General features: G+C 45.5%; 1 protein-coding gene across 8 annotated transcripts in view; it reads right to left on the bottom strand.

The window, feature by feature from the left end:
- Positions 1 to 691: 691 nt before the first annotated feature.
- sema6a (sema domain, transmembrane domain (TM), and cytoplasmic domain, (semaphorin) 6A) overlaps positions 692 to 27438 on the bottom strand; it is a 159802-nt gene continuing 133055 nt past the window's right edge. For 3 of the 8 annotated variants that reach the window (XM_072516499.1, XM_072516497.1, XM_072516498.1), the window contains exons 13-20: positions 24630 to 24803; positions 21147 to 21287; positions 20856 to 20933; positions 18340 to 18398; positions 16367 to 16387; positions 16124 to 16174; positions 14022 to 14183; positions 692 to 4469 (exon numbers count right to left, since the gene is read on the bottom strand). In XM_072516499.1, coding sequence (XP_072372600.1) covers positions 3310 to 4469; positions 14022 to 14183; positions 16124 to 16174; positions 16367 to 16387; positions 18340 to 18398; positions 20856 to 20933; positions 21147 to 21287; positions 24630 to 24803 — 1846 coding nt within the window. In that variant the 3' untranslated portion in view covers positions 692 to 3309. The remainder of the gene's footprint in view (positions 4470 to 14021; positions 14184 to 16123; positions 16175 to 16366; positions 16388 to 18339; positions 18399 to 20855; positions 20934 to 21146; positions 21288 to 24629; positions 24804 to 27438) is intronic. The other 5 variants (XM_072516500.1, XM_072516502.1, XM_072516501.1 and 2 more) reach the window with 5 other exon arrangements.

A 27438-nucleotide genomic window follows, 5' to 3' on the forward strand; every position in this document is an offset into this window, starting at 1 on the left:
TTAGCTCTTTTCTCTCCCTACAGATGCTGCCAGACATGCTGAGATTTTCCAGCATTTTCTCTATAGTATCCACTGTGTTCTCTACTTTTGATAGCTGAAACACAAATATGAATAATTCCACCTTTAGTTGGAACTTATCACTCCTTTAGTGCATATTTCGTCAAAGGAAATGAAATGTATTACTGTGGGCTGCAGTGCGCATATAGTTATGCTAATGAAATTAAACAAACCTGGTACTGAGGCCACTGTAATGAACTGTGACAATATAAAAAGCCAATATTGTTCAAGGAAGGAAGACAAAAGGACCTTCAGAGAGCAAAAATTCTCTGTTTACCTTTGTTTGATTCTAGCTCAGGCCTCAAGTAACAAAAATAAAGGAGCAGTTGTAAGAAATTGAAAAACAAAATTGCAGTATTGCGGTTTTGTTTGAACTTTTGAGGTTAAGTTTAAGATCTATAGGTGTTCCTGTTTCCAGGATTTTACTTTGCATTTGGACCAGTGTAGTCAAAGCGTAGAGGCAAAATAGTGCAGAATGGAGCATTGTTCCATCACCCCACACAGTAATTCACAGTAAATGGGATACAGATGTGCTGTAACAGGTTAAGTGCACTCTAAAGCATGAAATCAATCAAAAGTTCATGTAACCTCCTATTCGGGCTCTCGAAGAATCACGACACTCAAACCAATAAACTACAGCAGAACAGTCTGTTTATTACATTATGTAATAATTAAAGTCTTTTTTTTTACAACATACATTGAAGTTGTGAATTGAATGTTAAGGGATGTGTAGCTGAGGGGAGAAGATTGTGTCAACATCACAATATTTTACATATTACACAACTGTTGTATCTAAGGGTGTATATCAAGGGTGAGCTTCAAAGGCACGCAAAGGGGCAAAGAGGGGTCAATAAAGAAACTGCCAGAAAAAAAAGGGACCAAACAGTATACTACTATTCATTTATCTCAGGGCATTACATTTCAAATCAATTCAATTCTTGTGAATACTATGTTGGCCTTTTAATGTGAACATATCGGGACTCTTTTTGCATAAAAGTATGGTGAATTTCTCAAATTAAAATCCTAAAAACATATTAACATTGCACTCTGCGTTAACTTACAAACAATCACACAGCATGAACATAGGCATGAAAAACCAAACATATCATTTGCCTGCAACATACACAATTAACTGTTTTTTAAAACTCTTTTGAAGGAATGCATCAACGCGAGTCGCCATAATGAAGTAATGAAGTGGAGGACACTGAAGTAGAATGTGTATGCACTCTTTGCAAACTTTGGTCTAGTTCCTTCTGGAATTATCCAGCTACCATTCTAAAGACTAGCCAACTTGCAAGTAAGTGTCCAATTGAGGAAAAGAAAACAGCAAAAACGAATAAGTAAAAAATAAAATAAAAGAAGAAAATTCATACAGCTCAATAGATAAAACCCTTTCTACAATATGTTGACAATTATTTAACAGGTAAAAAGATTCTATTCAGCGTGCACGATAAACTGAAAAATGTAAAACAAAAACAATAATTAGAAACAATTGTGCCAAAAGATTTTCACTATCCTTCTGGCTACACACACTATAGCAGTGTTATCCAGCAGGAACCAGCCTGCTTTAAGACTGCCATGCCAATTCACTAACATTTACAATGTAGGTTTTCTGGTGCCTTCAACTGAGGCACTAGCCAATTGGATAACTTATCACATCATAATGCCCACCGGTCACAAGTAAAACATTATTAAAGCACATTTGTTTTTCTGAATTAGTCAATGGGAATACATCATATTACAGTACGGAAATAAAGTAAAAATGAAAGAACACACTCTCAGAAAAATGTGGATGTGTTTCAAATTTTCTGCAATTACATGGTGTTGAGAGGACAAGATTGGCACAACTATGAGATGATTAATCAAATATGATTTCTCCAGGGATTGAGGAGTCAGAACTTATATATCCTTTCGGACAGCATTTATTTCAAATGGGAACAAACTATTTAGCAGAAATTAGATTTAACTTTTAAAATGGTGGGGGGGGGGGGGAGGGGGAACATTTGCAGATAACTATCTAGAATGTACACAACTGATGTTGTAAGGCACAATTTACACATGGAAGAAGAGACTTGTCACACAGATGTATTCCCAGTTAGAGTTAACACAATAGAAGAATGATTTATGCATGCCTTCCAGCACACTCCATCCATTACTATCATTTGCTGTGCCATGTGCAAAATTGAGTTGGCTGGCACATGGGGGTGCCAGTGCCCGCATTGAAAATATCAATTACTGACAAAACTGACAGGACTGTTTAATCCTCATACCCACCCTCTTCAGAATAGATGGTGATTCCACCTGTGTGTACATGATATCCGAGTTTCTTTCCTTCCATCTCCTAGCCCTCAGGGGAACAAACCTGAACATTTTCATTGATGCACTCCCTCCTTTCAGCTCATCGTGGATCATGAAATGAACCTTTCACAATAAAATAAATACGCCCCCCCCCCCATCTTTTTCTTTTCTTCTCCCCCTCCCCAAGCATTTTGATAACCCTGTCAGCAGCTGAGTCGAAACACTGAGCTCAGTTTTCCACCTCCATATTGTTAGTGGACAGTTACTTTGAAAAAGCATTGAATGTCTCCAGTTAATTGACTTGACTTAAATAATTACAAACATTACATTTTAGACTTCTTTCTGATTCTTTTTAAAGAGATATCCATAAATTCATTTGAAGGAGTCAGTCATACTTTGAAATAGTACTTAAATAATAAATACCAGGAGCTATTAGTGTTAATAGTCACATTAATCATTACAAGGGCAATAGCAGAGATGTAGGCCAAAGCCCTGCCTAAATGGCAGATATCTGCTGCTTAAGCGGATGTAACACTGAGAGGCATTTCACAGTATTTGCAAACAGTAAACTTCAGCTAATGTTAAGTCTGAGTCACCTTCTTCAGTGCTTTGTTTTTAAAACTCATCTCCCTAGAGAGTAATATGCTGCAGAAGTCAAGGAGACATTACACGTTTGCCACTGTTTTGTGCTTTTGGCTGATCATTCCACCATCCTGTTCATGTGCATCAATCATTAACCCCTTCTGACAGAAGTCCAAGAGCTGCTAACCCCACCTTTCAAACGCTGAGTTCAGTAGTTGCAGCAGTCGTAAGAAAATATTCCACTTTTCCCAGGGAGAAGGGAGAAATATCCTCAGCTTAACAACAGCTTTTTTAAAAAAACGCAAACCTAGTGTTGCAGTTGCACTGACTCAGTAAGCAGGGTCCAGATCATTTTTTTATCTCCCACTGTGATTATGTACATGTGTCATTTGGCTTGATAGAAGCTGAAAGGGGAACAAACGTGGGTTTTGGTGGAACATCTGGTTTTATGGAGGGTGTGCGTTTGACCCCAGATCTTGGAAGAGAGTTGTATGGTGCAGTGATGCTAGATCTCCTGGCCTGTGCCTGGGACTGACCTGCATTCACTAGCATGGAGTCTACTCTTTGTGGTGCAGGAGGGGGATTCTCTCCTCTGTTAAAACTCTGGTGCCTAGAAAGGTGAGAGGAATTGGAAGAGTTAGTATTATGGTTTCTTTTGAATGCGGACGATTGAGGATTTCTTTGCAATGAATTGCTGGGATAGTTTCTCTTATATTCCACTGCATATGAAGGAGAAGGAACATCCAATCGCTTGCCCAGAGTATTCTGAGGCAGCCCAGAATTAGCGGATCCAAGTGAGGCTTCTCTCTGAGGAACTTTAGGTGGCACCTGATCAAGGTTTGCAACTAATCCGTGGCAGGGACTTTTCATACTCCTGTATTCCAGTGTGGCATTCTGATCTTCAATAGTAATTTGTTCCATTGGCCGGATTCCTTGATCTCCATATTCATGCTGGAAACTCTGTTGAGTGGTTGGGAGGACCACAACACTTGGAATGTGGTTGGGTGAAGCATGGAGAGGAAGATCCACGGAGATCACTGGCGATCCCATGGATGCCAGATCTTTTGTGCAGGCATTGATTAGATTCTGGTTCCTTTCCCATTGGCTGCTCCCACGGCTGAGCTTTCGTTTCTGCTGCAAGGTTGGTGTTGACTCTGGAGTGGGCAAAGCTGTCAAGTCCAAATGATGCTGGTCAGCTTTTATCAGCATCTTAGTTGTGCCATTTGGCGTTACTATTTTACCATTATGCATCAGAGGAGTCAGCAGCGCTTCTGGTTTTGGTTCCTTTGTCTGAGCATCAAACAGACCACCGAGTTTTGTCACACTGGCCATGGAACCCCTGCGAGAACGAGGCAAGTCTTTTTCTTTGCTTTGGCCTACGCCAATGTCTCTGCGCCGGTGATCACATATGCAGTAAACGATTATTCCTGAGAAAACTGCCCCCATGACAAAGGCGAGAATAACTGCAATAGCCAAAAGAGTAACTGGAACGAGTTGATCGTGACCTTTGAGGTAACTTTCGCGGATTATTCCTGAAATATTAGATAGTAGACAGGATTTAGTTAACAGGAAAACTATTTATATTCTGCATAAACATAGAGGTCATCATTAGCTTTAATGTATAAAAATAATGCTGTAACCTTTAAAACAATGTATTGTCTACACCAAGGTTTAATATAACAGACATACATACCATACTACAGACATACATAACATACTGAATGACCATCAAAGTTGTATATCTGATAGGGCAATCTGAAGCCTCCAGAGAAAAGCTAAAAAGCCTTTTATGCAATTGAGCAAAGTACACAGAAGAAAATGCAAAAAATAAATTCTGAACATCTAGTAATTAGCACCCTGCTGGTCTAATGAGTAAATGCATAATCCAAAGTGCTTTACAATGTATAGACCAGGAAGGCCAGGATCCATGTCCTCGTATGTGCTGAGTTAACAGATTTCAAATGGGCAACCATCAAAATGTGGCAATTGGCTTTGCTGCTTCTTGACTAGTGAAGCATTAGAAACATCATCAGCTAGGGTTTAACCACCGATAACTATTTAATGCCTTTTGCTGTAAAGTGTGTACTGATGTGAAGGGAATAGAACTGTCTGCTGACACTCTCATATTGGCTCCCAATCGAAGACTGATCACTTGCACAAAGTGCCGGACAACCATTTGTATCTGTGGAACTATTATTTAGTACTGAAGCAGTTCATGTCCATGTCCATGTCCAAATATCCAAATGCAACAAGACCTGGACAACATTCATGCTTGAGCTGAATCAGTGGGTGGTGACTACAGTGCTCCCTGGCATTGGATTTTGGATGTACCCCAAAGATGTGGTGGGGAAACCCCTTCGGACATTCCTAGCGAGGTTTGCAAGGCAGTCTGAACTCCCATAGGACTCCAATCAACATCCACCACCCACCAGGGAACTGCCCTGCTCCCACTATCCCACCTCCGTAACACCCTATCGTATTCTCCGACTTGAATGGGAGCCCCGCATACTGACCTGACCGGAACCCTCCATTTGCTGGCCTACCCTCAGATCAATGAAAACCCACTAAGCCAGCCCCACCCCTCCCAAACTGACCAGAAATTTTCACCCTGCAGGCCCAACCCACCCCCTCGCTCGAGACCCAATGGGACCAGGCTACGCAGACCCAACCCCACACCCACCTATCCCCAGCACTGACCTGATCAAAACCCCTCCCGACTCAACCAGACCAGACCCCCGTCCCCCAACATGGCTGACCCTACACCCTCGACCTGATCCGAGCACACAAAGCCCCTCCCACCCCACAATGCCCGAGGCAGGCCAGGTCCCAACCACCTCGACCCAGCCCCACTGATCCAAAGTCCGACCACTGTCACCCCCACCCCTTCCCCATCACCTGAGGTCCGACACCCCACCAACCTCACCTCCCTTGAGGTCTGATCCCCTGACATCTGACCCCACCCACCATGGTCCACGCAACTCCTAAACCCCCATCCCAATGTCCAGCCCAAAGCCTCACCCCTCCCTAGGTTCCGACCCTTCCCCCACCAACGCCTCCTCTCTGAGATCCAACCCTCCCCACACCCCACTCCCTCAGGTCTGACCCATCCTACCCACTCCCTTTGGTTCGATCCCCCACGGTCTGACCCACCTCCACCCACCACCCCCTTCTAGGGTCTGGCCCACACATACCCCACACCCTCCCCGAAGTCTGATATCCTCCAAACCCCCAAGGTCCAATCACTAACTCCACACGACCCACCTGCCCTAGGTCCGACCATACCTCATCCCATCCCACCCCAACCACTTCTCTGAGCTCGATCTGAGCCATCCATCTCACCTCCCCTCACGGAGGTCCATCTCCCCCACCCCCAACTCCTGAAGTCTGACTGCACCCATTCCGCACCACCCCCAAGGACTGATACCAGGAGACACATGGGGCGTGATCCAAAGGGCTGAAGTCAAAGCCCGCTGAACAGCTGATTTAGTGGGGCGATCCTCGGTAGCAGCAGTGCCAAGAAACATCCCGCGTGGGTAGCACGGTGGCACTGTGGGTTAGCCCTGCTGCCTCACGGCACCGAGGTCCCAGGTTCGATCCCAGCTCTTGGTCACTGTCCATGTGGAGTTTGCACATTCTCCCCGTGTTTGCGTGGGTTTCGCCCCCACAACCCAAAAGATGTGCAGGCTAGGTGGATTGGCCACGCTAAGTTGCCCCTTAATTGGAAAAAATGAAGTGGCCACTCGAAATTTAAAAAAAGAAACATCCTGCTCTCCAATGGCTTGTTGCCATTTTTGTTGGCCTCGGAGGGTTTCTCCCCACCAAGGCTGCACTTGAGTGATTTCCTACTTCGAGCCGATCTCGCCAGCAGGATAGGCTCCTTGCAGATCGGGGTGCCATTTTATCTGGCAGCCCTGATTTTCTTCACCCCCCCCCCCCCCACCCCGCCATTTCAAGTCACCCCCACCCCAACTTTTTTGACCCCCCACCCACACACCAAAACTTGGCAAGAAACCCAGGAACCCCCCCTCCCAACACCCTCTACTTGCGAAGGGTCCCCCCCCCCAACCTATGGCAGTGTCACCCTGGCATTGCCAGCTGGGCACCCTGGCAGTGCCAGTGTGGCACTGCCATGGTGAAAGGCTGGCAGCGTCAAGCTCCCCAGCCAGCTGGAGAGTGCCAGTGTGCCACCCTGCCCCTGATCACCCGGGTGTCTCCAATGGCCTGGGAGACCTCCACCCCCCCTCAGCCCCGCACGTGCCATTATGTCTTGTGCGCCCTGGCGAGGTATCCCAGGCACCCCCGGTGGTCCCGGGTGAATCTGACAACCTGGTATCGCCCCAGTGAGGGGCTCAATGGGGTCACTGAACCACCGCCCATGGGAACACAACCACCTGTAAGTTCCCGTCCAGGTCACCCACCATCTTGACTTGGAAATATGTTGCTATTCCTTTACTGTTGTTGGGTCAAAATCCTGGAATTCCCTCACCAACAGCACTGTGGGTGTACCTACACCATATGGACTGCAGCGATTCATGAAGGCAGCCAACCAGCACTCTTGTGTCATTTTAACTCCCTTTACTCTCCACAGATGCTGTCAGACCTGCTGAGATTTTCCAGTATTTTCTGTTTCTGTTTCAGATTCCAGCATCAACAGTAATTTGCTTTTAGCACACTTCTTGGAGTTGGTTTTGGAATGAGAGCAATCTTTGGGCTGCTCTGTCATCTTTCAGTTTGCAGTTACATAGGGAGAGGCCTGAGTGTCTGAAAGGTGACCAATGTCCATCTTTGCTATTACTTACTGAATGGTCTTGGAAGAATAGGGTGGAAAATAACTGGCAGCAATAACCTACGTTTAAACTTTAATGTAGCAGAAACTGAGATGTGGACAGCAATTGTTCGATAGTTAGTGACTTAAGAAATTTGGTTTCAATGCTGAGACCACCCTCAGATAGCTCTGTGGGGCAGTGGCAAGGAGAAATAGTGAAGAGAGGGGGGTCGGTGTATTTGGGCCAACAGCAGTCACAATATATCAAGGGTCATTGTGGGTGGTTATCAGTGGTCCCTTTAAAGACACCTGAAAATCCAGGGTAGTTGGGCACAGTGCAAACAATTTTGCCTTTAGGGTCCTACAATTGTGATTAAAACCTTAATTTGCATAAGCAATGTTTCCAAATGTTGTGAATGCTCAATTCTGAAGAAAGGTCATATTCAATTGAACTCTGTCTTTGTTCTCGCTCCACAGATGCTGCCAGACCTGCTGAATATTCTCAAACAGGCATTGCTCACAGCATTTAACTGATGGCATCAAATCTCGCAGCTGACATACTGTTGGGAAAATAGGGTGGAATTCAATCCCCAACCCCCTACCCAAGCCAGTAGCAGGGGGCCATATAATGGAGTGGCAAAGCTTCAAGTGGAGAGCGTGTTCCCTTCCCCATTACCACCAATTAAGCCAGGGCAGGAAGATTTGAGGACATCTTTCCCACCTGAAGGTCAATGGAGATCCTTAAATGGCTAATTAAGTGTCACTTAAGTGCCTCAGCCCACAGGGTGCCCATTCCAAATGTGCATGCTGCCAGGTATAGCCTGCCAGTGGTCAGGGGATAGTAGTTTCACCTGTGCATCAAGGGAAGATTCTAGTCCCCCGACCTTCAACTCCGATCTGGCCCCGACGAGGCCACCCCACTTCCCTGTATTCTGGCGGTCTATGGATGCGCCCCCTCCCGGGGCTTACTCCAGTACTGGCAGTGGCCAGCAGATATTTGCCCTGCGGGACCCGGGGACCCTGATGTTGACCAAGTATGTGCCTGATAGGCTTTTAATTGCGTTGTAGAGTTTGGGAATGGCCATGGTGGCATTGCCACCAACCCTCTAGCCGGTGGATATGACCACTGCTGTGATATTAAATCCAACACATCGAGTGGCGGTGACTGTAAACGGAAGCTCGGGTCCCCAATGCTGATCTTTTTCCAAAAAGGTACACCCAATGATATTCAATTTTTTCCCTGCCTTGAGTCAAAGATTTCTTTTCCCTATTCGGCCAGCTAAAACTCCAACGCACAAGATGAATTCTTCTCTAATTTACAGTTTGCTGAAGCATCGTTTGCTAAATTTGGTTTAACAAAATCTGAAGCCCATTAAATACCAACTTATAAGATGATGAACAGGCTGAAGTTGATTTTACTGAGGGTAGGTCGAAGAGATCTGAAGAAATATGACCCCACTACATCTTGGTGTCAGCCACTAAGCAGAGATTATTTGTCAGGAATTAAGTCACAATTTTTAAAACAACAAGAAAACGCACTAAGTGAAATAAATGACTTCCTGGGGAGGCAGGAAGCCAGGCTACCCCTGTCATATGGCTAATATAGGCTTGCTGCCAGGCGAAATAGATATTTGCATAGATTTCATTTACTCAGTGTTTCAACTAAAATAAATCAAAGCAGGTAAGCAGAATTGTCACTGCTGTGCTTACTAGCAAATTACATTTGAATCATAGATCATGGAAACAGTGTTCTAGTGACAACCTGTAATAACTGTAATGAATAATCTAAGACAATAAAATAATCATGCGTTTTTGTTTAAACTTCTTCATAATAATTGAGGCTGACAGTTTTGACTAATATTTGTCACTGAGGTTGGGCTCAAAATGATTGAGCGTGTCTTAAACACACAGATCCAGTGAACAGAAATGTATTCAATTTGACAGCTGTAAGACACTAAAAAGCACAAAAAGACTAAAAAAAAGCCTCTTAGTTTAAAGTTTACTGAATATAACATGAGAAAAGATGAACAAATTTTGTAAAATTCTGCTGCAAAAAAAACATTTTTGTCATAGAGCAACAATGCAGACTACAAAATGCACACAAGACTCTTATTTGTAGGAACACAGCTCTCAATCTTGAGGCCAGAGTGGTTTTAAACTTTGCCCATGCTTTCACCAGCCTCTAATCAGTGAGGGGCTATTAACATCAAGCACAAGATGAAGCAACGTCTGTGGCAAGAAGCAGTTTCCCATGTCTGTCTGAATAATAAAGTACAGATGGCTTAGCAATGCAATTCAGAATGCAGATATGACAGAATGCAAGCTGAAATAAGATGAAAATATTGTGCTACTTTGCAGTTGAGGGAACTTTATCTAGAAACCTAAATGTTCAATACTGTATGATTATGAAGGAACACATAGATAAAAACCGCAAGTGTAAAATACATTTTCTCGAGTTAATCTGGTAAACCAGCAATTCTGAACCGTTGCCTGTATGAACTATGATATTCATATCACTTAGACAGAGACTGCACTGGCTCCAGACATTGGTAGCTGAGATAAGGGGGGAACAGAAGAGAGGGGCTATCCTTGACTCAGGCAATTGAAAGATTTCATGAACTACTAAACTGGGGTCACAAAGACATGCAGACATAAACCACAAGGAGGAAAGAGTCAAATCCTAAAGGGAATAACAAGGAGACTTTTTCATTCTACAATACTGATGAGTGATTGTTTTCTCCTCTATTCCTGTTGTTAGTAATGAATCATACCACATACTGTAAGGCCTTGGAACATTCCATCCAAGGAGACGAAATGTTCAGTGGGAGGGAGATCTTCAATACAATGGCAGCAGAAGGGATGGTAAGACTGGAGGGTTAAATTCATTTTCTGCTATGGCAAGTCATAGTTCAGCACACAAAGATACAGCGAAAAGAAGCATACTCTGAAAGATTTAAAACAGAAATGAAAATTGTCCAGCCAATGTGGTTGCATTTGAAGACATGAAAGTAATTTCTATTTTTGAAACTGCTTTGAAAATATTCCAGAGTATATTTAATATTAGAAGCTGCTGCACACACATCATGTCTTGCCCACATGAAATCGGCCTGTCGGTTCATTTCATTAATTCTGCAGCAAGAGGAATTGATTTTTTTTTAAAAAGTACTTCTCAAAAGGAAGCTGATCATGTGGGTGTGACATCTTCAAGAAGCCAGGGTGTAACACAGAAAGCAGGTGATTAAAAAGAGCGATATATAGCGAAGCAGCCCAGGTGCAGATTCAGCAATGGAGATGGACTTGTTGCACGTGCTAATTTTGTGATAAATAGTGACAGGAAGCAAGTTAGCAAAGTAAGAAATGTGAAGTACTAACACTGAAGAACTTCATGCAGTGTTGTGCAAAATAAACTAAACAGAACTCTCAAGTGCCAACAGAAAGATCACACCACAATAACAATAATAAAAAACTTAAGAAATAAACAAATAAACCAACCCATTTTCCAATAAAACAATCAAATGCAGTCAACACCAAGCTTTACTGATCATTTAGTATATTAAAAGCACACCCACACACCAGAATATCAGATTCATGCAGTCACCTCTGCTACCATTGTTGTTCACCAAGAGGTAAACTGCTTCCAGCTCTGTCAGAACGAATCATAATGATGCCTCATAGAGCACCAAAAATTGAATTGACCTTGTTAGGTACGAATAAGACTCTAGGGTCACTGCCATTTTCTGTATTAATCATAACTGATCCTAAAGATAATTACATCTAAGCGAACAGAAAACTTTGAAAGGAAGTCAATTTGGACTAGGGCTTATCAATTTTTTCCACCCCAACTGATGGCAATCTTGCCGCGGTACAGCACTTCTTCTTCTTTATCCATTAAGTGTCAATAAGCTAATTTTCTATGGAGGGCAAAACGGAGCAGCCCTTGGGTGTTTTCACCCAAGGTCCCATGTGCGTTTTCACCCAAGGTCCCATGTGCAGGCCTCTGTAGAAAGGCCATTGACTTGAAACGTCAGTTTGGTTTCTATCCACAGATGCTGCCTGACCTGCTGAGTATTTCAAGCATTTTCTGTATTTAGTCCACTAGCAGGTACTTTGTAGCTGTAATCAAGTGAGTGAAGACCCTGACTGATTTTTGGCCCAAGAAATTGAGGGCAACTGAAGTGTCCCAAGTGCTTTCCTTCTGCACTGTAGGGTTAAAAAGAACCTGGGGCGGGATTCTCCGACCCCCCGCGAGTCGGAGAATCGGCGGGGGCTGCTGTGAATCCCCCCCCCCCGCCGGTTGCCGAATTCTCCAGCACCGGATAATCGGCGGGGGTGGGATTCGCGCCGCGCCGGTTGGCGCCCCCCTCCCCCGCCCCCCCCCGGCGATTCTCCGGCCGTGATGGGCCAAAGTCCCGCTGCTGGAATGCCTGTCCCGCTGGCGAGAATCAAACCACCTCTCTTACTGGCGGGACTAGGCGACGCGGGCGGGCTCCTGGGTCCTGGGGGAGGCGCGGGACGGTCTGGCCCCGGTGGCCTGGCCCGCGATCGGGGCCCACTGATCTGCGGGCAGGCCTGTGCCATGGGGGCAGTCTTTTCCCTACGCCTCGGCCACAATGGCCGAGGCGTAAGAGACCCCCCCCCCCCCCGCGCATGCGCGGGGATGACGTCAGCAGCCGCTGACGCTCCCACACATGAGCGAACCTCCGCTGGCCGGCGGAGTCCTTTTGGCCCCGGCTGGCGTGGCGACAAAGCCTTTCTCACCGGCCAGCGGCACGCCAACCACTCCAGCGCGGTCCTAGCCTCTCAAGGTGAGGGCTTGGCCCCTAAAGGTGCGGATTTCTCCGCACCTTTGGGGCGGCCCGACGCCGGAGTGGTTCCCGCCACTCCATCCGCCGGGATCCCCCGCCCCACCAGGAAGGGGAGAATCCCTGCCCTGTGATCAGTTATTGCAGTATAAACCAGGAATAAAACCCGGGGCTTCATAGTAGTTATGGTGTTTAGCCCTTTCTCTTGGACAATGGTTACTCTCCCTTTTACTAATGCTTCTTGTTGCGTATTTGTTTTACTTTTTCCTAAGGCAGAGTCTGTGCCAACTTTCTAAAGCAGACTCATGCAGATACTAGTCTAGTTCTAACTGTACAAGTGATTTTTTAAATAGTTTTTTAACTTTATCACTGTAAAAGAGTTAAAATGACTAACAGCTGTCTTCACTCTGCTTTGTGTTGCCTACCCTGAAGTTAGTTTTCAAACTTACTATTTAGGCCTCACTAGAAACCTGAAAGGTATGTTTTATTTCATTATAATTTAAAGATACTTGGCTTCACTCACTTAAAAAAAATTTTTTTTTAGAGTACCTATTATTTTTTTTCACAATTAAGGAGCAATTTAGCGTGGCCAATCGACCTACTCTGCACATCCTTTTGGGTTCTGGGGGCAAAACCCATGCAGACATGGGGAGAATGTGCAACTCCACACGGACAGTGACCCAGGGCTGGGATTCGAACCCAGGTCCTCAGCGCCGTGGGCAGCAATGCTAACCACTGTGCCACCTTGCTGCCCGACTTAACTCACTTTTAATCACCATTCTGTTTATGCTCAATTTGAACATTTTGATTAAACCCACAAATTTATTACAAGCACATGGACTATATATATTTAATGTAATAAATCGACCGAACACAAATCATTGTGCTTTATTAAAGAAAAAAGTGTAGTTATCAAGGTGTTGAGCACCATCTTTAACGAATGTAGCACTTTCCCCACTTTGGTCACTTTGACAGGGTCAACATTGAGTGCTCCTAGGCTCAAATGTGGGATGACTGAGGAATGAATATGAGCTTTTTCATTTCCTAGGTCAGTCACCATTGGGGAAGAATGGGAAGCAAAGAAGAAATAAACTTTAAGAAGTGCACGTCACTCCAATTTGTGCATGAAGACAGCCTAGAAAACAATACTGTGCTGAGTTGTAAAATGCAATGATTTGCATTGGGGAAGGAGGAGGGAGAGGATAATAAATTTAGAAAGTATTTTAAAAGAAGTTCAAGCAGCCTCCATTTCCTTTTTAAAACAGATTAAACATTAATGGTACTAAATCTTTGCTCATAAGAATTCTGGAATATATGAAATTGATGTATAAAATACTGCTCTTAAAACCATCTATCTTATGCATGAACTGTCTGGTTATGAATAGCTGGGAGTGACACCAAGAATCAATTCAATCCTTGTATTTTTTAAATGAGATATCAATTAGTTATATCCAGCTGGAAGCAGCTACACTGCCATTTACCCCCATCACAGGAAATAAGTGCTTCCAAGGCCTTACCGTTGGTATCATGGTGATTGTGTGGAGGGTTGGCCATAAACGGGTCTATGCTTTCTGAGGACTCAACAACATTCTTCCGATCCAGCATCCGCCCCTGGGCATCATAACCCTCCTTAATTGCTGTAGGAGGGGTGGTAGTGGAAAAGGCAGAACTGAAGTGGCCTGTCATTATTGTAAACACAGTCAAGGTCATTCTATTCTACTCAGACTAAGAATCTGAACTTTTCGTTAAGTCAGGAGACAGAAAAGAAACATCTGCTCATATACAACTCATTTGTCTTTTTATTTTACATCAAATAAACTCAATCTACTTTTCTTCTTTCACATTGAATCTGCAATGAGAAACGTAGGCAACAGTGACAACGTATACCCAGCCTGAGGCATATCACATCTGTGTGACAGAAGCTCAGAGTAATATTGACAGCAATAAAAGTTCTCTTTGAAAGACTGAGAACTGCTTACTTTAAGGATTGTTAACTATGATTTTGCCACATAATTGTCCTTCAGTTTGCCAGGCCCAATCATTAAAAGGGATTTATTTTGCTTGATGCTATAGGCTGAAAGATCACCCTGACAGGAGCATTTCATTACTCACCATCAACTGTGACAGGATGTATTGCTTTAGCAGCCGACCTTATTAGTGTAACCCGAGGGTGCATTTATATTACAGGAAAAAGAATCGGGGGTGGGTGGAACAGCTCGCATTGTTAATGCCCCGCTTTACGAGGGAAACTATTCTTTGGGAAATAAATTACTTGGAAAATGCACATCCTGGTTAAAAGATAATTGCTTGAAGTGATGTCTTCCTACAAACACAGTATAATTTTCACCAGTGATATATTGTACCTTAAAATATTACGTGCGCATAAATTCTACTTTGTAACAGCATAAAGTTATTACTTGAGGACAAGGGCCATATGGTTAACTATTAAAATTAATCTGCCTTTAACACGGTTGCTCAATATTTCCGCATTAATTCTCCAAAGTTATATGAGAATCTGTCCAACTTTTCTTTAATCCCTCAAAGTATAGAATTGTCAAAGGTTCAAAAAGAATTACAAAATGCTGATTTGTATATACACTAAAAACAGCATGCAATCTAAAGGATGGTCCAAAAGAAAAAAATCAACCAAATACGTAAAGCCAGGATTTTTGAAACTTTTCTGCTCTTAACTTCCTTGGGCAGCAAGTGCTAACATAGGATGTGGTACTGAGCTCTACAGGTCAGGGAAGCCATTGTCCTTTGCTGAATTCATGTTTCTCAGTTGCAGGGCTACAATTTGCCAATTGCCATTGGGTTTGGAGGGCAGAAGATGAATGAAAAGACAGATTTCCCACTCTTGATAATTATTCAGCAGCCCCTCCGAAACAGTACAGTGCGTGTGAATATCAGGGGTAGACAGCATTGAATCGCCTTTGCTATTCTCCATGAATGAATAGCCTGCCAACCGTCTGGACTCACACATGAAGTATGGGCACTTGAGCAAGAATCTGTGCTTTCAGGACAGAAAGGGGGGAAAAGCGAAGAAATTGATAGGACGGAGGAGGGATAATGAAGCTTAGTGGCTGAGTATATTTTTTAGCTCAGCTGTACAGACAGACAAAACTCATGGCTTCACTTCTTCTTCTTTCATTAATGTTTGGAACAATCCAAAGGTAAGGCCTTTCCTAGGATTCTATTTGTAGTCAGTTTTTACTTAAAGAAATCTCTGCTCGAGGTTCAGATTTTTAAAAAAATCTGAGAACGAGTCACACACAAGGAAGAATACAGAATTATAAAATATAGGATATATAATCAGAAGGTCCATCTATATATGTATGTATGCACTGCATTAGACAAAACAGCCCTGTTTATCTTCAATCAAGGACAACCACTAGGATTAAGTACTACAAACGGTCTAATCAGTAAAACCTTGGATCTAATATGCTAGTGTCTACAAAAAGCTAATTAGAAAAGTTGAACATTAAATACAAAAGACAGACAAAGAAACCAAGTAACGGAGAGCTAAGTGATCTACATTGGAGGATGGATTGATTCAAGGTTTAAAAAAGTGCATTCTAGAATAAAGTCAATAAAATTGGGTTACCAAAAAAACACTGACCATGTATTGTATCACGAGACATTTCATGGCCTTGTGGAGTGGTTGGAAAGTCTAAGAAGAAAACAATGGCGGAAATGAAAAAAAGGTGCCTCAAAAGAAGGGAGGGGAATAAAAGATAATAGCAATAAAGCATCGTGAACATAAATAGCATGGATAAAATATAATTAGGAATTGGGAAAGGCGCAGCATGAACTGAATGCAATGTCACCAATTCATCAAACAACAGAATCAAGGCAGACTTACCATTCAGTGCCACAAAGGAGTCTGCAAATAAACAAGAAGGAAAAGATGTCAAAATGGTAACCTCTACACAATCAACTCATTCAGGATGACATAATATTTGTTCACAATTTGTAAGGTTTTGTTTGAAAATAAAAAGCTATGGAATAATTAGGTAGGATTTCCAAAGCAATTTAGAAGAAGAACTGTGTCTCAGGAGGCATTTTGAAATTAACAGGGAGTATAACAATTCAGAACTAGTAAAAGGAGGCAACAGAACTCATTGCCTAGAGAGACCATTCCATATATAACTTGCTGAAAACACACTAACCCCAATCATTTCATCAGAAGCCAGTTTGCTAAGTGAATAATGCAAATATTTTCAAACGGTCTAAGATTTTGTCATCTATTTCTAGTCACATTGTTGTAAATATTAATCCTTTATCTATATACCAGAAAATAACAGAGCCGGAGAGGTACAGAGGAAGGGATTGTATCGGAATCCTTTCTATGAGCAGTACTTATCATAGAATTTACAGTGCAGAAGGAGGCCATTAGGTCCATCGAGTCTGCACCGGCTCTTGGAAAGAGCACCCTACCCAAGGTCAACACCTGTACCCTATCCCCATAACCCAGTAACCCCACCCAACACTAAGGGCAATTTTGGACACTAAGGGTAATTTATCATGGCCAATCCACCTAACCTGCACATCTTTGGACTGTGGGAGGAAACCGGAGCACCCGGAGGAAACCCACGCACACACGGGGAGGATGTGCAGACTCCGCACAGACAGTGACCCAAGCTGGAATCGAACTTGGGACCCTGGAGCTGTGAAGCAATTGTGCTATCCACAATGCTACCATGCTGCCCGTAAGTACGGTGGCACAGTGTTTAGCACTACTGCCTCACAGCTCCAGGGACATGTTTCCATTCCGGTCTTGGGTGACAGTGTGGAGTTTGCACGTTCTCCCCGTGTCTGCATGAGTTTCCTCCGGGTGCTCCGGTTTACTCCCATAGTCCAAAGATGTGCAGGTTAGGTTGTTTGGCCATACTAAATTGCCCCTTAGTGTCCAAATGGTTAGGTGGGTTCTGGGGTTGCAGGGATAGGGTGGGGCACTGGGCCTAGGTAAGGTGCACTTTCGGAGGGTCAGTGCAAACTATGTTTTTTTAATTTAGAGTGCCCAATTCATTTTTTCCAATTAAGGGGCAATTTAGCATGGCCAATCCACCTAACCTGCACATCTTTTGGGTTGTGGGGGCGAAACCCACACAAACACGGGGAGAATGTGCAAATTCCACACGGACAGTGACCCAGAGCCGGGTTTGAACCTGGGACCTCGGCGCCGTGAGGCAACAGGGCTCACCCACTGCGTCACCGTGCTGCCCCGGGTCAGTGCAGACTTGATGGGCTGAATGGCTTCCTTCTGCACTGTAGGGATTCTATGGTCCCAAGTACTTCACCCATACCAAGATTTTTTTCTTAAATGGCAAACAAAATCTCCAATTTAAAACAAGATTTTCAATCACTTTTTTGAATACAGTAGGGCAAAAGTACTTATATTTATGATATTCTCAATCAATCTCCTCTAATTGAGGCATATCTATATAAATATCAACGGTTAATCTTTTTTCTGTAATTTTCTGTCATTGTATAGTTTACTTTTACTCTTAGACAAATGTTTGAGAAATTGTAGAAAATGGGTTATTCCCTTGTGGGAGTGCTCTTCGTCAGGATTAACAATACACTTTACTGTGTTGTCCATTGGATTGCAAAGACAACAGTTAAAATTGTACCTGGCACCCGACAGTGCCAAGTACTAGGCTTGTGTAAATGAAGTGATTTCAAAGATTGCAATTGACACAACAAGATATGTCCCTTAATGTACATTTCTAACGTATGAAAGGTCTGTAACACAAATGCTATCCTTTTAAAATAATATTGCAGCAGGAACATCAAAAATGCACATTAACCCAAGAAAAACACGGGTAAGCTTACTTTGGCAGTCTCCCAAACCATCTGTATTGCCACGTTCAACGTCTTGCTCAAATAATGATCTACATAAAACAGGGAGACACATCTAATGGTTACAAACAGCAAAGCAATAAATATTAGCACATGAAACTCTTGAAAAGGGGCTGGTTTAGCACCGTGGGCTAAATAGCTGGCTTGCAATGCAGAATAATGCCAGCAGCACGGTTCAATTCCCGTACCAGCCTCCCCGAACAGGTGCCGGAATGTGGCGACTAGGGGCTTTTCACAGTAACTTCATTGAAGTCTACTTGTGACAATTGGCGATTTTTAAAAAAATGTGGAGTTCAGTTCATTCTTTGGTTGTAATTGGCATTTCGAGCATGAGGCAAATCTGACCTCTGAAATTGCTGGTTAGGTGATCTCAACTAAGGCCATGGAAAGAGCAACATTCTTCTCTCTGCCTCTAGGCTAGAGATAGAATGGTGGGCAAAAGGGCAGGGTGCACCAGGTAAGATCCTTGTTTGTGATTGGACCTTAATGGGTGGCACGGTAAGACAGTGGTTAGCACTGCTGCCTCACAACTCTAAGGACCCAGGTTCAATTCCAGCCTCTGGTGACTGTGCGGAGTTTGCACTTTCTTCTCGTGGCTGTGTGGGTTTCCTCCGGGTGCTCCAGTTCCTCCCACAGTCCAAAGAGATGCAGCGTAGGTGGATTGGCCATGCTAAATTGCTCCTTACTGTCCAAAGATTTGGTGGGTTACTGGGATAGGTTGGAAGCATGGGCTTAGGTAGGGTGCTCTTTCCAATTTCTGGTGCAGACTCGATGGGTGAATGGCCTACTTCTGCACTGTAAATTCTATGATTTAATGATGTCCTACGTCCAAGCTCTAAAGTGCAGTCAGAATGGGGATGCATTGAAACAATTCTGCATTATAGATTTCTACCATATTTCTGATTCATAGTTTTAAATAAAACATGCGGCATCACTGGTTGGCAGAGTGTGCCAGGACACAAGTTTATTGAGTACTGGCTTGTCTGCAGGGTAAAATATGCACAACAAATTCAATATCCAAACTTGCCATAACACCACACATAAATGGAACAGACACTAATGTCACGTACCATAAGGTTTTAAAGAACTGGCTTACGGTCATGGTGCGAACTAAGCCATTGATTTAAAGATTTCATGGGGGAAAAGGTTAGAATTGACTAACATGCTAAAAACACCAGAAAAATCTTGGAAATGAAATTCGGTGCATATGGTTTAAAACTTTGCCTCCACATCATTTGTTTTTAGGATGCTAATCAGCCTCTCAGCCTGCAAAATGGCGGCAAGGAAGTCCACGCTCACTATGAACAGGAATTGTACCACCAACCATACTGGCCTGTATATCAGCATGGAGTTAGGCTCTTTGTATATGCCAGCTGTCTGCTACACTTGGCAACTCATTGGTTCATTGTAAATAAGTCTCAAAGCCCAGTATCGTGCCTTATCATTCAGGCACTAAGGAATGGTTCCTGCACTACTTGTGTTCCAAAAATGGGCATGGTCAAACTTCTAGGTCTATTTGTTGTACTTGTAATCTTCTAATATGAGGTTAAGGAATACATTCTTTTATAATAATTCTCTCATGTTGGCGGTGGCCATTTCCTGGCATTTGTGTGGTGTGAATGTTACTTGCCACTTATCAGCCCATGCCTGAATGTTGTTATGGTCTTGCTGCATTTGGATATGGACGGCTTCAGTACCCGAGGAATAGTGAATGGTTCCAAACATTGTGCAATCATCAGTGAACATCCCTACTTCTGACCACATGAAGGAAGGAAGGTCATTGATGAACCAGCTGAATATATTTGGACCTGTAACATTACCCTGAGGTGTTCCGACAGTGGTGTCTTGGGACTGAGCTAATTGAACTCCAACAACCACACTGTCTTCCTTCGTGCTAGGTATGACTCCAACCAGTCGTCCCCCCCCCCCCCCCCCCCCCCCACCGATCCCCATTGATTTTAGTTTTGCTTGAGCTCCTTGATGCTACACCAGCCAAACAAATCCATAAAGTTCAGACCCGCTCTTACATGTTCTAATCTCCACAATTTAGGTGTCACACCCCTGACCATCCAAAATGGCACTTCAGTGGAAACAGCTAATGATTTAAATGGGCAGCTGCCTCTGAGAATTGCACATGTGCAAACCCTGGTCCGACTCCCTTCCCACTCCAGCGAGGATGAGAAATGCTGGGTTGGGATAGAACATTTGGCCATTTTGGGGATTTTTGCCATGAAAATCTGGGCCTAAATATTCAATTAGAACAAAAGAGAGCAACAAACTAATTTCCTGCTATTAGCAGGTGACATTCAATACTCCAAGAGAACTCTGGGACATACAACGATCAGTTTTACAGTATTCACTGCAACAATGAACACTTGCCAAAAAGGCCTTGAGCATTTGTTTTCACAGCCTCACTGTTACTTGCTTAACTTATCTGGTCAAAGAGTTTTGCTCATTCACCTCTTCGTTCTTTGAAAGGGACCACTTACTTAGTTGTAGATGACAACTCTGCACACAATCCCTCCTTCAGCCAACCACAGTAGGGGTCTCGAGAGGCAACACATGTCCTGGGGAAGAGACAAAAGAAACTTCAAATACGTATCCTGGTCATCATTCATGCAAATCACAAAAGAGAAAATCTGCCCTTCCTCTCCCAAATAACTTCACCATGACGTAATTCATCTGGCCTTCACGTTGGTTCAAAACCTAATTGGCTGCAAAATACTTTTGGAAAGCAAACCTTTAAAAACACACATGCTAGTGCAACATCCTCAACTCACTTTTTGCACTTGCTGTGACGTTCACATCGAGCAAGAGGCACTCTCACAACACAAGTGGAGAACGCCACGAAGAGAGAGCTGCTGGGCTTATCAAGCTGCATACCAACAATTCTTCTGTCTTCCTCACCATCAACACTGCACCTAACACAAAAGGGCAAAAACTGACATTAGCGGAATTACACCTTACATACAGAGATTGTGATTTAATGTGCCATTCATCAATCTAACTTTTCACAAAATATCTCTGCTACTATTAAAGCAATGTTACTTACAACCATTCATGCAGCACTCGGCATGCACAATTACATTTATCTGCAGAAGTATTCTAGAATTCAAAACATGGGCAAAATTCTCCTACCCGCCCCGCCACATTTCTGCGCCGACCGGCCGGCGGGAGTCTCCGTAACACCGGCCGGTCAATGGGGTTTCCCATTGTGGGGCAGCCCCACGCCGTCGGGAAACCCCCGGGCGCCGGCAGAACGGAGACTCCCGCCGGCGGAGAATGACGCCCATGGTTTGCCACAATTCTCACCTCCTCGCTGGTGAGCACTCAGCGGTGTTTGGTTACATTTCCCTGGATGTCAGCAGCACTCTATGTTATATTGTTAGATTATTCCTAAAGAACCAGGAGCCAACTTTTATGTGATTATATATCCCGGGTGCCACATTCACTGTCGCAATGCACTCATGTGTCGAGTAACATTGCATCAGCCAATCAGCCCACTGGCAAGAAATATACTTGATGGAGCTCCAGCATTACTAATCTAAGAATGATTATTTCAAACTTTTGGGAACAACAAATCATAACAATACAGTTCCCTGACCTTAGGGACTGTTCATTCATTTGCCTGGTTAGGTTTCACTTCCTACTCAATCTTCAGGGGCGAAATTACCAACTAAACCTGATCCTACCGTGCCCAATTTCCATCAACGTAGACATTCCCACAGAAGTAGGACTCTTGGCTGCGTGCCTTTGCCAAGTCCGGAGATTACTGAGGTTAACAGTATTGATCCATGGTCCCATCTGGGATCAGTTAGCTTAACGTATATCGGAGACCGAATTTCGAATCTTACTAATCTGGATGGGTGAGTACCATACCGAGTACCTGCTGTGCCATTACAGAAATTACTCATACGTGGCAGGATTCTACATTTTGTGATGCCAGAAGGGCAATCTGCGATCGGACGAAAAATCCAGCACTGGGCAAAAATGGGATTGCCACCTGTTCCAAAGTTCCAGTCCCCGTTGGCGAGAGGATCGAGGTTCATGCCTGGCAGGGTTAACGGGCCGGACAGCACATTGTCCACGCCTGCGAGATTGCCTGGTCCTCTGAGCAGGAATCACTTGGGCGAAAATTGATGCAAGATTTACACAAACGTGATGCGGTAGAAAGGGAGCTCACCCCAAAGTCCATTGCTGGACCACCCTCCCCCGCACAATGTAAATCCTGCTCACTCCACATGCACCGGACCCCTCCCTCCCACCAGAGGCCCCCTATATGCCCCCCCATTACAGAGACCAACACCATAGACGCCCCGCACCTATTACAAAATTATGGATTACTCTCTAGTTTCCAGGCTGTGATCTCTCTTATGAGGGGCTTCCAGGCAAGGGTCTCTCTAATGGGAGACTTCCAAGCAGGAGTCTCCGGTAATGGGGGTCTCTAGTGGGGGGATCGAGTCACCCTCATACTGTGGAAGGGGGGGTCCCAGAAAAGCTTGGGTAGGGAGGTGGGGTGCTGAAGTGCATTGCGGGGGAGGGGGAGGCCAGCCACAGGACCTCGTTATCAGGTTGCCTGCACTTACTTCATTTCGTGCACTGAGGAACTCCGTTCGTCAGTGCAGGATGAGATCGGGGCACCGTTTAAAAATGGAACCCTGATCTGTCGATCGCATAAAGTGACCCCCATAACCCTCAATCCACCTGTTTGGAGGTCCTCGAACCCCCTGCACCCCACCCCATAAGGGCAGGGCACCACTTGGGCCCGATCCCCAGCCCGGGAAAAATGCTACCTTGGCATTGCCAGCCTGGCAATGCCCCTGCTGGCCTGGTAGTTCCACCTGGGCACCCTGGCAGTGGCAGGCTGGCACACAGGTGTCACTGCAAGGCTGGCACACAGGTGCCCAGGTGGCATCAATGCCAGCATGCCAACCTGCCCAGAGGCCGACCACCTGGGGCTTCTAATCGCCTGGGAGATCCCACCAAGTGCCATTCCATCTGGTCTCCATATGTGGAGAGCAGTGATAAACCTTGCCCAGCTGGGGTCTCCTTGGTGAGGGGATTTGATCCTGGGTGCTGGTTAGATCCAGCGAGTGCATATTCAAGTGTGCTTAATTACACCCTTAAATATGCAAATTTACATCCCATTGTGGGTGGGGTCCAGTTCATGACATCGCGCAAAATCTTGTGAGATCTCATAAGGCGTGGAGAGCCAGGTACATTTTGCGAGAGGTTTCCCACGAGATGTCCCGGCCGCGCCATGTCCCGATCATGCGCGGTCGTTAGATTTCGCCCCTCGACACTGCTGGGGATCAATGGAGAATGGTCCCTGGAATTCAGGCAGAAACTGAGCAAATGGGAAGAGCGTTCGGCTACTATCAGAGTCAGGGGGAAAAGCCCAAGTCCCTTCCAGACCGCAAGGAAAATAAACTTTTTTTTAAAAGTTAGTTTCTCAGCCTGCTCCTGCTTAGTGAGGTTTTGCTGGCAAAGCATAACTACATAGAACATACAGAGCAGAAGGAGGCTATTCGGCCCATCGGGTCTGCACTGACCCACTTAAACCCTCATTTCCACCCTATCCCCGTAACCCAATAACTCCTCCTACCCTTTTTGATCACTCAATGCAATTTATCATGGCCAATCCACCTAACCTGCACGTCTTTGGACTGTGGGAGGAAACCAGAGCACCCGGAGGAAACCCACGCAGACACGGGGAGAACGTGCAGACTCCGCACAGACAGTGACCCAGCGGGGAATCAAACGTGGGACCCTAGCGCTGTGAAGCCACATTTTAACTGTTTGTTAAAATTGCTTTGGAGTGCTAATAACAAAAATATGATATAAGCCGAAAATAGGCCTCACCCACACTCCGAAAATGTGCCTATTATAATTGTGTGGAACATGTGTGCAGTGCAAACGACATTGTCCTGATTTTACTTGCCCACCCTGTTCTTGTCAGGTCTGGGTTTTAAAAGAAATTCTGCTTCAATTGCAACTGTGAGCTTAAGATGGACCTACTTAGGTGGCACAGTGGTCAGCACTGCTGCCTACGGAGCTGAGGACCCGGGTTCCATCCCGGCCCTGGGTCACTTTCTGTGTGGAGTTTGCACATTCTCTCCGTGTCTGCGTGTGTTTCGCCCCCCACAACCCAAAGATGTGCAGGTTAGGTGGATTGGCCACGCTAAATTGCCCTTTAATTGGGAAAAAAAAAATTAGGTGCTCTAAATTTATTTATTTTTTAAATAAAAAATAGATGGACCTACTTCTCTGCATTGTAGGCATCAATCTCCTCCAGGAAGATGCTGTCATTGATGGAGCCCATGTTTGCTTTGGCCAGAAACTTCAAGATGATTCCTTTTTCTGACCCAAGAAACACAACAGTGTAATTCTGGTAGGGACCAGCACCAGCATCCACAGTAATTTTGGTTAATCGATACCTGTTGAAAAAAAAGCAAATGAGCTGGTTTCATTTAGTTTACCAATACACTTGGCTGTATTGTGAATCTAACTGTATGGGACGTGAAGAGGGAACTTTTTAAAAAAAGAATATTGTAGCATCTTTTCAAATTTGGTCTTTTTCATTACACAGCAATGAAGCAAAAACAAACTAAGCCCAGAATGCAATGGAAAAAGGGGGTAACAACAGAAACTCTTAATGATCAGACCAAAATAAAATGGATTTGTTAAGCATTAACAGAACTTTTGCTTAAATGTAAGCTATCACGTTCATTCTTCTCACCAAGTTAGTTCCCATTTAACAGTAACATGCAGACTTAAGAAACAGACAAGCTTTCTTTTGTTCACCTACACTGTCAGATCGACAGAACTTAAAAAGAAAGCATCTCTTTAAAAAAATCTGAATACATCTGTATCAAGGGCTGCATTGTTCAACCTATGAAATATGATTATTCTATAATAATCTTTCTCTATATATGGGCATAACCGTGCACTCACTGTTAAACTCTTAACAGCTGTGCTGCCTTCAGCCAAACTCTACAGAAAGTCACGCACCAAACAAATAATTCTCCAGCACCTACATTGCTACCGATGAACAGTAGATCACACACAAGTCAGCTGAAACCAGTATCTCTGCTCACAGCCAGAACAGAACCTCCTTAGAAATAAATGAAAATGTCAGAAGTGTATCGAAGATCAACCAGACTCCAAAGGGAAAGGCAGGTTAATTGGTGGTAAATTTAGATTGGCGGAGCCCGTCGTTTGGGCACCATGATTTCTGTTTGAGGTTCAAAATGGGGTCTGAGGCGTGCAGGCAAACTATTGGGGTATGTTGCACCAGATGTCATCTTGGTGAGGGTGTTGCCATGAGTGCAGTGAACAGCCACTATAAGTGGGCAGGCAGAGCAAGAAGTGGCATAGCAGGCAGGTCATGGGTGTCATTCTCCGACCCCCCCCGCCGGGTCGGAGAATGGCCGTTGGCCGCCGTGAATCCCGCCCCCGCCGAAGTCTCCAGTACCGGAGATTGGGCATGGGCGGGAATCGGGCCGCGCCGGTTGGCGGGACCCCCCGCTCAATTCTCCAGCCCGGATGGGCCGAAGTCACGCCCAGAAATTGCCTGTACCGCCGGCGTAAATCAAAGCTGGTATTTACCGGCGGGACCAGGTGGCGTGGGCGGGCTCCGGGGTCCTGGGGGGGTCGCGGGGCGATCTGACCCCGGGGGGTGCCCCCACGGTGGCCTGGGGCGATCGCGATCGGGGCCCACCGATCCGCGGGCGGGCCTGTGCCGTGGGGGCACTCTTTCCCTTCCGCCTCCGCCACGGCCTCCACCATGGCGGAGGCGGAAGAGACTCTCCCCACTGCGCATGTGCGGGAAACTGTCGGCGGCCGCTGACGCTCCCGCGCATGCGCCGCATTTCCGCGCCAGCTGGCGGGGCACCAAACGCCATTTCCGCCAGGGGTGGAAATCCCTCCGGCGCCGGCCTAGCCCTTCAATGTTGGGGCTCGGCCCCCAAAGATGCGGAGCATTCCGCACCTTTGGGCCGGCGCGATGCCCGTCTGATTGGCGCCGTTTTTGGCGCCAGTCGGCGGACATCGTGCCGTTGGGGGAGAATTTCGCCCCATGTGCCAATCAGCGTGCAATGTTGATTTGACGCTAGCACTGCGTCAGCTAATGCCGAACACAAATTCAGTACCAGGAAGGTGACCCTCCCAAGGCTTTAGAAAGGGATCATCAATTACTCACAGGTTAGTTGTTACTTGGTTTCTTCTAGATGTTGCTATAATTCTATATCATTGGGTGCTTTCTGTAATATCCCGCATGGGACCTGATTGGGTGGGAATGCTGGTCTTTGCGGAGTATGATCTCCCCCACCAGGGGCAGGGTATCTCAATTACTCAATGTATGCAAGAGCGGTCAGAAAGGCGCCGACCACAAAGAAACCCGGTAGGGATCTACCGGGTAGTGTAGCTATCATTTGTATAAATAAAACTTTGATTTTATTTTGCTTTGTGTGGACTCCCTGGGCGTGATTCTCCAATCCGGCGCCAGTTGGGAGAATCGCCTGGGTCACCAAATTTTCCCGCGATGCAAGAACGGCCCCGTCAAGATCCGCGCGGCGCAGGCCGGAGAATCGCCCCAGACACCCAAAATGGCGATTCTTCGGCACCCCTGCTATTCTCAGGCCCGGATGGGCCGAGCGGCCAGCACAAAACGGCGGGTTCCCCCCGGCGCCGTCCAAACCTGGTCGCTGCCGGCAGGAACAGAGCGGGAACGCTGGGGGGGCAGCCTGCGGGGGGGGGGGGGGGGGGGGGGGGAATCCTGCACCGGCGGGGGGGGGGGGCTCAAATGGGGTGTGGCCCGCGATCGGTGCCCACCAATCGCCGGGCCGTCCTCTCTGAAGGAGGACCTCCTTTCTTCCGCAGCCCCGCAAGATCCGTCTGACATCTTCTTGCGGGGCGGACTTGGAGAGGACGGCAACCATGCATGCGCGGGTGACGCCAGTTATGCGGCGCCGGCCGCGTCATGTATGTGGCGCCGCGTCACCTGGCGCACGTAAATGACGCGGCGCCGCTCCTAGCCCATTATCGGGCCCTGAATCGGTCGGGATAGGGGCC

The sequence above is a fragment of the Scyliorhinus torazame genome, chromosome 9 (assembly GCF_047496885.1).
Source record: "Scyliorhinus torazame isolate Kashiwa2021f chromosome 9, sScyTor2.1, whole genome shotgun sequence".
NCBI lineage: Eukaryota > Metazoa > Chordata > Chondrichthyes > Carcharhiniformes > Scyliorhinidae > Scyliorhinus > Scyliorhinus torazame.